The 12,931-nt window shown below is 38.6% G+C and overlaps 2 protein-coding genes across 5 annotated transcripts in view; one reads left to right on the top strand and one right to left on the bottom strand.

Moving 5' to 3' along the window:
• Positions 1-3,451, top strand: part of FAM227B (family with sequence similarity 227 member B) — a 411,735-nt gene extending 408,284 nt beyond the window's left edge. For all 4 annotated transcript variants that reach the window (XM_083183953.1, XM_083183951.1, XM_083183952.1 and 1 more), the window contains one exon: positions 3,294-3,451. In XM_083183953.1, coding sequence (XP_083040079.1) covers positions 3,294-3,407 — 114 coding nt within the window. In that variant the 3' untranslated portion in view covers positions 3,408-3,451. The remainder of the gene's footprint in view (positions 1-3,293) is intronic.
• Positions 3,452-3,458: 7 nt separating this feature from the next.
• The window catches only part of GALK2 (galactokinase 2), a 166,561-nt gene continuing 157,088 nt past the window's right edge, over positions 3,459-12,931 (bottom strand). The window contains exons 9-10 of the mRNA XM_083183955.1: positions 11,997-12,198; positions 3,459-3,898 (exon numbers count right to left, since the gene is read on the bottom strand). Of these exons, the coding sequence (XP_083040081.1) occupies positions 3,688-3,898; positions 11,997-12,198 (413 nt within the window). The 3' untranslated portion in view covers positions 3,459-3,687. The remainder of the gene's footprint in view (positions 3,899-11,996; positions 12,199-12,931) is intronic.

Here is a 12,931-nt window from a genome sequence, read left to right as displayed (position 1 = left end):
TTCCTGGCGTTTGTGGCCAAAAAGTCATCAAGTTTCTGACTTACACAATTATTCATTTTGCATATTCCAGACATCTCTTAAACCGAGTTATAGAAAGGATTTACATCTGACAAAGCACTAGTCTGCATAAAAATACATGTATATTTCAGATCCGTATCTGTGTTGTCGCTTTTTGTTACAATAGGGACTTCCAGATCATCCATTGCCCAATTGATTGCTGTTATTGTTATTTTTTGTCTTTTTTTTTCAACATTTAGCTTAAGTTAACACGAGAACTGGTTTCACATTTCCATTTCTGGAAGCTTATGTTTTTTACTTTGTCCGCCTTTAACCACAATCTTACTAGCGGACAACACTTTACTGTAGTAGGACCTGATAATGTTTTTAAAATAGGTTATTTAATGTCTTGCTATTCTTTTAATAGCAAGACTTAAGGTGCCCATACAAGCACCGATTCCGGCGCCGCGATGTGTGCTTTGTGATGAGCGCTCCCTCGGCATCTCATCGCACAGTACAAAAAGTATGTGCTGCACATACTTTTTGTACTTGCTTTTTATCGCATCGCATATACAAAATAGCATGCGATGCGATGCTATTTTAGCCCAGAACGCACGCTGGGATAGGGATGTGTATGGGCAGCTTTATTTAATGAGCAACAATGAATATAAATAAAAATGAAGCATAAGAACTCAAGTTATAAATACCAAGTGTAAACAGGGCCTGAAAATTTACAGCTAGAACAAATACAACCACAAACTCTCACTGAAAAAAATAGACATAACTAGTCAATACTGTACAATGATAAAGAGAGGGATCAGGAAGGAAGCATAGGGTAGAAAATACAGGAGAAGTAAGGTAGAGTGATCACTGTACTGTGTACAGTATATTACGTCAACAAGAACTTGATATCCTGCACAGAACTAATATACAAACAAACTGATACCAATTATAACTCTGTAAATAAATAATAATAATGTAACTTAAAATATATGAAATAAAAAGATAAACAGATATTAGTAAATATGTTGGATTTTTTAAATGGTCACATGTTTTATGTCTGTGTGTGTGTTCTCTGAAATGCAAATGTGACTATAGTAAGAACTCTCAATTTCCTTGTCAGATTTCGATGTGAGATGTATCGAAATTCTATAGTGTTTTATACAGTACCTTATGATCTGATCCCCACAACAACAACAAATGCTTTCTGTACATGGCAGGGATGGAAAAAGTTCCTGTAATATACACGTAAACATACTACTATCTACATAGCAGGTGCAACATCACAAATCTCAACGTAAAGCTGAGTACACATTAGACATCATTAAATCATTTGCACGATTATGACAAGTCATGATGACATTTTTGTGTATACCGCCCAGTGTGTACGCACTTTAATATTAATGATGCATGTTTACATGGATTGTTTGAAGAAAGGCTGCAAACTTTTGTTCAGCAGACACGTAAGCCTTCCAGCATAACCAGGAATGAAAGCCTGGCTGACAGGCCAACTGTACCTTTCCTTTTCAGTGTTCCCCATGGCTCTCTCCTTGGTCCCATTGTCGTCTCTATGCCTCCACTCTTTGCAATCTCATCTGCTCATTCCGTCCACAGTGTTATCTATATGCTGATGATACAAAAACCTACTTATCATTTGCCCACTCTCCGTTCACCCTCTCTTCATCTCCAATGGTCTCTCTCTTATACAGTATATCTTACTGGATTTTCAGTGTTGGGTTTATCAGCTCCACTTTTCCTTGCACATAACTGTTGCTATTGCTGTTCTCTTGCCTAGTGTCATGAAACTGGATTATTTCATACATCACTTGTTCAGTGTCTTAACTCCAAAACTGGCTATGACTGCTGCCATGATGGCACAGGTAAGCTGATCGGTCAGTCTCCAATCAGGAGTTAGCCAATGGTCACGTGATTCTCTCTGCCTATTCCTAGGTGGCCAGGGGTATAAAGGAAGCCCTCTGAGCACTCACTAATCACCAGAGCTTTTTTGTCCACAGACATAACGGCTGAGTTCTCTCCTGGGAATTCTCACAGCAAGACTTCTGCATAGTAACTTTAATGCAATAATCATCTCCAGCCCCCCCAGGCTCATCTCAGGATAAAGCCGTAGCAATTGCTCCTGTCTTGCAGGTGCCATTCCAGTTTTAGCTAACGCATCTATACCTGCATCACTGGTGACAGCCCAGCATACAGCCACAGCAGTTGTTTCTGTAATGGCTGGTATTGCTCTGCATCTCAGCAATTCTGTAATATCTGGTACTGCTCCGCAACCTGGCAATCCCACAGTATTTTATCTAATTTTCATCCCAGCCTTCTGAGTACAATTCCGGTCCACTCCTAGGTCGAGTCCACAAAATATTCCAAGCATGACACCTATCCCGCAGCCTGTTGCCTCCTACCCTCATTCAAATGATCTCCAAGTCCTGATGCTTTTACCTCTGACACACTTACTTTTTTTCCCCCGTATTCTACTAAATCTTTTCTTCGAGACCTTTTCCTTTTTTTATTCAGGTTGTCTTTCATCTGGAAAAAAAGAGAAAGGTTTGCTGCGCTTTTATTGAAGTAGAATTTAAAAAAATGTATTTATGAAACGAATAAAATGTTTATACACATAAACACTTGAGTAGCTGATGTCTAAGCTACTCAAATGTTTTTTACGTGTATAAATATTTCATTCGTTGCATAAATAAGTTTTTTAAATTCTATAAAAAAAAAAAAGCGCAGCAAACCTTTCTCTTTTTCCATTTTTTGTTGTAAGGAGACTGACACTCCCCTATTCATTGCTGCTGCTTGAGAGAAACAGCTCTTTTTTAAGCGGGTCTAATAGATGACTAGTTATCTATTTTCTCTGTCTCTCATCTGGGCCACAGTGACCTCCTACACTCTGGTCTTCCCTTCTTTTAATTTTAAAATGTATTTCTAATGCTGCGGCTCACATTCTTTTTCAGTCTAGTCAGTCTTATGACCTCTCTCCTTCAGCGGCTCTTATTCTCCTACAAGCTACAGTACACGCCACTCACCCACAATCCTCTCCTTCATCTATAGCCTCAGCTCATTTCAAACTCCCTCTCAACTATTTAATTCTTTCTCCTGGTCTCCTCCATGCTTTGCTCCTGCAGTTCAGTTACTGCGATGAGAAGTACGATGACCGTACAATATTGTTGGATATGTACCGTGTTTTATTGCTCTACTCATGTCTGGTTCCTCCATCTTTTCCAGGATGATTATGTTGTGTACATCAATTTACTTAATACATTTGTGGTTTTTCTTTACTTTAGCATAAGATGCCGTTTTCCAGCAAGCTATTCCGGAAAGATGATTTGACAATACAAGACGTTCTTGATGCTGACAATTCTGACCTAACTGAAGATCAGACGTTAGTAATGCTTTAAAGAATTTATGCTGAAGTCCATTTTTACTTATTGTTACATAATAATATAATAAACATTTGAAAAGTAATTTTTTAATTCCATTTGCATTCTTTTATTTCATTAGTTATGTTATCATAACATGTTAGTAATCATTTTACATGTTACCTTATGATACGGACTTTAAATTTAAGAACAATGTTATGTTAAAGCAGCAAATAATAGCTTATTATGTATGTGTAACTATGGTCATGTTTACTGTGTACATGTACATATACATTTCTACTGATTTGCCAAAGAGGATTTACTTTTCTTCTAGAATTATCATGGCTCCGTCTCCTGGCTTTGTGGCAAACAGGCTCTGTTCCTGTATTGCTGCTCTGCGGGCATCTGGTTTGTAATATTTCTCCTGTACATTTGACAAGAAGTCATTCAGCTTTTCAACAGGGACCATAGAAACTGTACAACCTCCCCATCCAGCTCCAGTAAGGCGTGATCCAATGGCTCCAGATTTCCTACAATCAAATAATTATAACTTTAGAATTTTACCTCTCCCTTTGCAAGTAAAAAAATAAAAGTGCCGGGCAAAGCTGAAACAACTGTGTTTTAGCTGCAAATAAATCGTAGTACCTGTATCCTAAAATGAAAATGATATAATTGAGATAAACTTTTTTCTCTGCTTTGTTCTTGTGAAGCAGATTGTGTTCATGCTCCATTTAGCATTAGGGAAAAACTGCCCACAAGTACAGTTTTTTTGCCCTAGTTGAGAAATCCATATATTGATGAACTGCAGCTGGTGACTGTAGGACACGGTAATGGAGCTTCCTATACTGTATATAACCTATGACCTCATTCTAGATCGTAATAAACAAGAACAAAGTCGTTGAAAGAAATAAGGCACCACATAAGTTTAAAATAGAAATGTACAGTATATAAACTGTACGAGGAAAAAAAAAAGAGACTAAAGATTGTGAGGCTACGTTTAAACAAAGAAAAAAAGTGTGCACCGCTTCAACCATTATTTTCTTGTGAAACCCTGACAAGCAAACAAATTTAATTGAACAAATACATTTTTATGTGGATACTAATTTAACACAGAATTATCCCAGGAAATGCAGTTTTCCATGAGAGGTATTAGACATGGAATGGACTACTAGAGTTTTAGAGGATTCAAAATGTTAAAACTTTTGTATGCAACCTGTTGGTGCTCTGTTGTTGTTCTGCATCTCCCAGCGCAGTCATTAGGAAAAGCCGTCACTAGATTGAAAAGCATATCAACAGTAGTTGCCAAACAACAGCTGGAGATTCCCATGTTGCCTAATCCTGAATTAGAACATCCACTGTATTGCATGACGCAGGGAGTCTTAAATGTCAAAGTGAATCACTGGCGTATTCAGACCTCTAAAATAACAAGTATTGCGTTTGAGGAGTCCCAAAAGACATATAAGCTGTCATGGTACACTCATAAAACAAAGATAACCACCAAACTATACTAAAAGCATAATGGGATGACTACAATATATATTTAATAATATATAACACAATAATTGGTCATATCTATATATTTCAGCATCTGCTAATCTAAATTCTGCCACATTACCACCCCCAAATTACACATTCCCACTGCAGTTTGTCTATTTCACCTGTGGCAAGCATAGTTCCTTATACTTTGTCTATTGGTCTTATATAGAGTCACTTAATTAAATCTAATAGGTGCACCTCTTTCCATTTACCTCAAACAAATACAATATCCTTCATGTTACCTTAACAAGTATACTGTAAACCTCACCACTGCTTCATCTGAAAAGCAAACAAAGTGCTAAGATGCAGCATCCTCGGCTGTTTTTCAAATATGATTCATCTTCATCTCACACGCACGTCCCAGTCACTCGGTGGTAGAAACTCTGGCCGACTCTGCTTCAGGGAGGGGGGGTGTGGCGCTGACCGTCAGTGAGGACCGCCGGGGGGCTTTGTCGGAACTGGGCGCAAGGTGGCAGAGGCTGGTGGCTGGGATTCCGAACACTAGCCCCAGCCTTAATGAGTGGGGCTCCATCTGTATTTAGGTTTAGGAGTGCATGTCTGTATACATTTCAAATAGAGATGTGCAGGTTCAGTTTTACTCGGATGTCACAGCGGTATCTTATTGGCTATCCAAAACATGTGCCAGCCGATAACCAATCGGAAAACTCCAAACTTGTGCTAATTTTGGCGATAAGAACCGAGTAAATCCCAAGCGCTCATCTCTCATTTCAAATTGGAACTTCGGAACAAATACTATATAACTCCTGTGAGCTCTTGTTCCAGAACTACTGTACACAATTGTAAGAATAATATCTTACTTAGAAAAGATAAACCTGGTAACATGTACATGTACTGGTATGCAAAGACACTAGAATAAATAAAACTCCTGGACAATTATAAACACAGGAATAATGATAAATTCAATGGTAAACACATGTAGCCATTCTCCAGACAGCTTTCTACTACTGATGCTGGAAACACTTGCTGGTCTCATTCACTGTAAAAACATGTAACTTGTACTTAGTAAGCAGAAGTTTACAAAGTGTATGCGGTGGAGGCAACTTTCTGTGACAATTGTTCCTGAATTGAAACATTATAGAATGTATTAAGAAGCTGCAGTTGTATACTCCTGTTACACCACTCTCACAAATCATGTAATGATGTCTGTGTTTTACACACATGAATACCAGGCACATTCTTCTAAACTTGCCAAAATGATTTTATATTTTGTACTTGGTTGCCAGAATACATTGCATTAGTACTTATCGCTTTTTAACTGATTTATTACACAAACCGATCATACGCCTGAGACAGCTGAATATCTTTTTTTTTTAACTTCCATAGTAGAATGTATCAAATTGATGAAGGCATATGCGAGATCAAATAATCACATTTAGCAGAAAACCTATATCTGTATTAGATCTGAGATTCCTATTTGTGTCTCTTTCATACAGCAGATCCACAGCCCATTAAGCTATCCTATAACATCGATGGTATTTACATCAAGCATTCCTGAGAGTTTTGTTTTGTAATGTAGGACTGTGGCATGAAGACAGGGCTGGCCATAACAGATGAGGTTTGTGTGTTCTGGGTCAGCACTGTTTACAAAGCTGTTCCTCCTCACTGGTCTAACTTCCAGTAATCCTGGGGACTCTGGTTAGATTCTGCGTGCTACCTTCTTGTTATTTAGAAATAAGATGCAGTTTGGACAGCATTCAGATTTTTCCTCTCATTATTTTGACTGAATCAAAATTGTTTTGGTTTTTCAAGTTCATTTAATTTAACAGAAGGAAAATATGTTTACTGTTTTGCATCACAAAAAATTTCCCTAAATATAAATGAACATAGAAACATAGTCTACTGTAATTCTTTGGGTATATTACCCTGGCACAATTGGTATAGGGTCATCTACTATACGGTATGATCCAGACACAGCCTCCAACAACCAGGCATTTAAAGGTCATTTATGTGCCAGGTCATGTCTAACGTTAGCATACCTTGGGTAGTGCCAATTCTGTTTCCTCACATAAAACACATTGGGGGAAATAGATGTGTATTCTACTTCACATGTGATGTTGCTATGGGCAACCAATCAGAATCGACTTATTTATTTAGCACCCTCTAGAACAGGCTTTCCCAACCACGGTCCTCAAGGCACACCAACTCGGTTTTGCGATAAGATGAGATGCGATGAGATCTAGTACAAAAAGTATGTGCTGCACACACTTTTTGTACTAGATCTCATCTCATCGCAAAACTGAGATGCGATGAGATGCGATATTGTATCCAATATTGGATACAATAATTGTAACGTGTATGGGCACCTTAAAACCTGCGCTGTTGGTGTGCCTTGAGGACCGTGGTTGGGAAAGCCTGTTCTAGAAGATAGTAGACAGGATCTGATTGGTTGCCCATAGCAACATCACATGTGAAGTAGAATTTACATCTTAGTAAATTTCCCCCATTGTGCTTTTTTTTTAAACTACAGAAATCTTCAGGGAAGTTTTCTAGCAGACATCTCTCATGGAAATGAGGTTAGTACATAAGATGGTTATTGCTGGTGTAGGATTCCCTTCCTGTTGGCCCCTGAGTGCTTTGGACATCCAGTTTTTAGAACAATTCATTTTTAATTTACCAGAGGGGTGTTTGAGGCAGTTCTACCCTTTCATTTCCATGAGAAAAATTCTTGTCACTTTATATAATTATTTGACTGTTTTTTGTGTATTATGTTCCTGGCTCAGCATAAGTGAATTATGGGTTCATTCGTCGTCCCCCCCCCCCCCCCTTTTTTCCATTATGTAAACAAAGCTTCAGATGGACAATAACAAAACTATCCTATCCATGTTGATAAAATTCCCAATAATGTTGTTGTAGTGCCACTCCCTGTGTAATCATAAGTCAGCATGATGCCGCCCACTAACCTCAGGGTGTTCAACCTTATGGCCCTTGTGGAAGTTATAATCATTTGAATTGATATGCGTGGTGAAGATTGATTCTTATACAGATGCTTATGTCATTTTTTTAATAGGAGGTTTGTCATAGCAGTTCCGCAGAGAAAGCCATTACCACAACCTGAGTCAATAATTTGATTTGTTTTGCATATGCACTTGTGTATTTCACAGCGTGCAAGAGATCACTGGTGGAAAATCAGCACAGAAAGGAAATTTCCATGGTCCCAGCTGTCCCATTTTGTAGGATAATAAAGATTTGCTTGGAATGGGCATTATTACCTATTTAGTGCTGTAGAATCAGTAAGCAGGGATGTGTTCAACAGAGATCGGGGGCGTGGTAAGTTTACACCACAGGAATGTAACGGGGGATGTTTTTCATCTCCATGTGTGTGATCACCCTGCTCTTTATAGTCTACATTGTCCCAAAAATTCTCAGCTCCATGTGGGGGTTGGGGTCAGTATCACCCGCTAACTTTCATCTGCTCCAGCTGGGGTACCAGATTAAAGTTTTTTGTCACATGATAGCTTGCTAACTTTCACCTGCTCCAAACATGAAGGGCTTGTCAGGAAGGGTGGAGGTTGGGCGTGGCCTCCAAATTTCAGCAGACAGGCTGTTAGGAAGTGGGGTTTTATACTTAATTTTGTTGTCAGGAGGTGTTTCACATCTATTACTTTAGACCTGCATATGGTGAGCATGCCCTGCTCCCTTATCTCTTATATTTTTCCATCTTGATGTGACACCGTAAAGAATATTGTTTTAATAGAAATACTTTTTACAATAAATCTGTTATTATATTGGTGTACTCAGAGCCATTCATTGAATTGGAGGATACAACCGTTATATAAGGATACACAACAAGATCGTGTAAGCATACTGTATGTGTGAGCCTTCCTTCTGGAAGAGGTGTCTGTGTTAGTAAGGGGTGTAAGTGTCAGAAAGAGGTGTCAATGTAGAGGTGTGTGTGTGTGTCAATAAAGGGTATACGTTTCAATAAGCAGTGGCAACACAGTGGGAGTGTCAGTAAGTATGTGTGTCAGTAACTGGTGTCAATTAGGGTGTACACGGGTGAGATAGATGAGAGTAAGCGAGTTTGACTAAGCCAATTTTGGCTAAGTGCACAAGCGAGTTTGACTGTGTGTGATTTAGCCAAAATTGACTACATTTCCAGACAATAGCGACGCTGCAAATACAAGCATTGCTATCACCCACAGTGTACACATGGTGCGATTTGGGCTAACTTGCTAGACAATTTTCACTATATACTGTAGTCAAAATGGTCTGCAAAATCGCACCATGTGTAAACCCCTTAAGTGTGTCTTTATCATTGTGTTTGTGCCACCAAGTGGAATCTGTGGCTGTAAGGCAGTTTGTGTATGCGTGCAGCTATGAGGGTAGCTTTTGTGTGTCTACGGGGGCAGTGTGTGTGTGAAATTGCTTGCATTTGAGGGAGGAGGCCCCAAATTGATATCCATTATTTAACAATGTTCATTGTAATTAATAGATTAAAGATTTGCACATGGTGCAAATACACACATGTGAATAGGAATATAATAAACAGTAGCTAGCTGCTCCTGATTGGCTTTCCATGAATTCAGAATAAAGCAGAAAGGTGTTCTTATTGCGCATTGCTCATGCATAGATTATATGGATTTGTATGCATGTTACTTTAAGCAAATACTTTTTTTTTTTTAACTTGTATAACACTTCTCAACACCTTAATGATTTTCTTTCACCACCATAACACTCTCAACGCATATCTGCTGTTTTTATTAATGCAACACAACACTTTTATTGCTACTTTTCACTAGTGTGATGCCTTGGGGAGGGTGTCCTGTGTTGGCCTGGTGGGCCCCGTACTCTGGACTCAAGCCATATATTGTTTTGCCCAGAAGGTATGCTAAAGCACCTTCATTTTGCGCTTTGTTAAATTGCAGAGTTTATTATAATCATTATGATTACAGGTATGGGTGTGCACCTGCAATTCTTCTTCTTTCTATGAGGAACCTTATGTCTCAGCATGGTAGCTTCACTCATGCTGTTAGGAATAGGGGTGTGCAGTTTCGCTACTCCTCCCATGTATAAACTCCATGTTCCATAAGGACACTGGTACTTCAGTTTACTAGTCGCACCTAGGTTCTTCAACAGCAAAGTTCAGTTTAAAATGCATTCTAACATTAACCTAATTTCCTCAGCATATAACTTGGAAAATATAATCCATGGTTTAAGGTTGGACAAGTAGCCTGGGTAGGCACCATCATAACTGTACCTCATCAAGTATCCTGGAGCTGTGACAAAAGGATTCTGCTTTGAGGAGATAGAAATTCTAGGAACACAATAATCTGAACATATTTCTGTCTCTAGCCCAAGGTTACTGCAATGTGTTTCTAATCTCAAAATTAAACTACTGTAGGGTGGAGTATATTTCAGTTGTCCATGGCCTTGTTTATGAGATAACAAACTAAAGTGCATTAGAAAAATTTGCTGAGCAGTTTTGTCTTAACCAATCTGTATCCAATAACCACTTTTAACTAAATTATTATAATGAGTACACTTTTCTGCACAAGTGCCCTTTGTGTCTGCTCACCTTTGGGTAATTAACTATTAAACAGTTCATTGGTTTTATTTCTTTTTCATTTGTTATAAACAGATCTGTCATTCCAGAGGGCACAGTAGGAGATAGTTTGTGCGTGATGCTGTGCCTGATTAACCAATAAGTTTTTAGGGTGCAGCCTAGTGCACCAGGTCTGGGGGTGGGGTGTCTTGCAGGTGACAGCTGAGGAGTTAAATTCCCATGTATTGTTCATAAAGTGACTGCCAGATGGCTGAGCCAATGTAACTTACTAATGGAACCATTACTTTATGTACATTGTGCTACAGTCTCAGCTGGGCAGCCTAAAGATGGTGAGTCCCTGAGCGCCCATACATGTGTGTTTATTACAAGGGGAGCTACATGTGTATTAGCCTAGGGCACCTTGAACCTTTATTCAGGCCCTGAGGTTATGTGAATGAGATTATCAAGGTAGAAAGTGCTGATTAGCCCTATAACTCCATTATTGCACCAAGGAATTTTACACTATATTTATTCCAAGTATATAAGTACTGTATAAGGAATTTGTTTTATTCACATCCAATGCAGCATTTTGGATCCATAACAAAATATCTTCTATACAGCTACATTGCATTCTCTGATTGCACAGGTATTATATACACTATTTTAGTATCAATTCTATGTGGCTTCCCTTTTGTGGTTTTGTCTGTTGCTAAATAAATGATTTCCAAAGCTTCACAGGTCACCAGCTGAATGTTAATTGTCTGGACTGGTTACTTGGTCACACCTAGTCATTCTGTAAACCACGGTATTATAGTGCAACATCCATGGCACAGCGGTAGGAGGCATCTATAATCAGCTAACATAGTGGGTTACCATAACTCATATACGCTACTACCTATGTTATAATAACCTATACTATTCCTTTCACAGAAATAATGAATTGCTAAATCAATTTTGGCAGTGGGATGGGAGGGAAAGGACCAATTATAGCCAGGGCCATTACAAGACCATAGAAACTGCTACATGTAGCCACGTTTTTCTGTGGCAGCTCCTAAGAGAAGGAGCACATTATTGACATGTCCCAAAGAGATGGCATTGCCGCTTTAAATATCTGCTACTACATAAATGCTTTCCAACTGCAGTACACGCCTCTCCATAGAAGTCTTGCTTTGTATGGGGATACTCGCATTAAAATAAATTGGGAATTCAGGTCTTAAAACCTGTAACTTAATTTTTTGAGTTTTCTGTTCTCATGTATTATTTTTTCTAAGCAATAATATCCAACACCTGTAATAAATCCATGCTAATAGATTTATGGCGAAATTTGTATATGCGTCAAATAGAAAAATCCAGATTTTGAAGAACATGTGTTTGAGAAAGACTCACTTTGTGGTTAACCTCAAGAATATAATTTTCTACCATTTAACCATTCGCTTTCAGAGCAGAGGCAAAAAGAAAAAATTAGTCACTTTCTAACCATGGTGCCAAAGGGGCTGATATTTTAGTAACTGATGTCATGTATTCATCATCTAATCAAACAGAAAGCCAAAAGATATTTTTTTTTTGTTGCTGTAGTTGTCAAAACTTACAGACAGATGTCCACCAGCTGATCCAGCTCAGAGCAGCTGCACTCGTACATGTCTCTGCAGCTCACATGGCTCTGGTTCATGAGGTCTCCCAGCAGCTGGACGGCATTGGCAGGTGCCTCATCACAAACCTTCTTAAAGCCGAGGACTCTCGAGGCCTCGCTGTACACATGCTTAGCTCGCTGGTACAGCTTGAAGGTAGAAACTAGAGGGCAAGACAATGGATAGCATATAAAAAAAAGTGCAGTAATATCAGAAAATACAATTGATTTTATAAAAGCAAAATTGAAAAGGCTGAGAAGCATAAAAAGACAATTAGTCGAAAATAAACTAAAAAATGTTTTATGCTTGAGTCTAGAACAAGGTTAACTATATATATATATATATATATATATATATATATATATATATATATATACATACACATATAATGTGTGATACACTATGTGATTTTCTAATGATATTATTGTGCATAACTTCTAGTGCACTGTTCTCAAAGTCACTCCTCAGAGCTCCACATAGAGCATGCTTTACATGTCTCCTCACAGAATAAAGTGAAATAATTAGCTCTACCTGTGGATCTTTTAAAAATGAGTCAATGAGTAATGAGTGCACCTGTCGGGTGACCTGGAACCCGTGAACTGTGTGGGGTCCTGCGGACCAAGTTTGAGAACCACTGGTCTAGTGTGTATGCATCTATATCAGTGATGGCTAACCTTGACACTCCAGCTTTTGTTGAACTACACATCTCACCATGCCCTGCTACAGTTTTACTATTTGGCCATGCTGAAACTGATGCAGGGCATGCTGGGATGTGTAGTTCAACAACAGCTGGAGTGTCAAGGTTAGCCATCACTGATCTGTATTGTTAACAAAGCGAGCTCCCGTGGGTCATAAACGACCCCACTTGAACATCAAATTTGGTTATATCATTAGCA

This window comes from Crinia signifera, chromosome 4 (genome assembly GCF_055691185.1).
Source record: "Crinia signifera chromosome 4, ASM5569118v1, whole genome shotgun sequence".
Classification (NCBI taxonomy): domain Eukaryota; kingdom Metazoa; phylum Chordata; class Amphibia; order Anura; family Myobatrachidae; genus Crinia; species Crinia signifera.
This window is presented reverse-complemented; position numbering and strand designations above follow the sequence as displayed.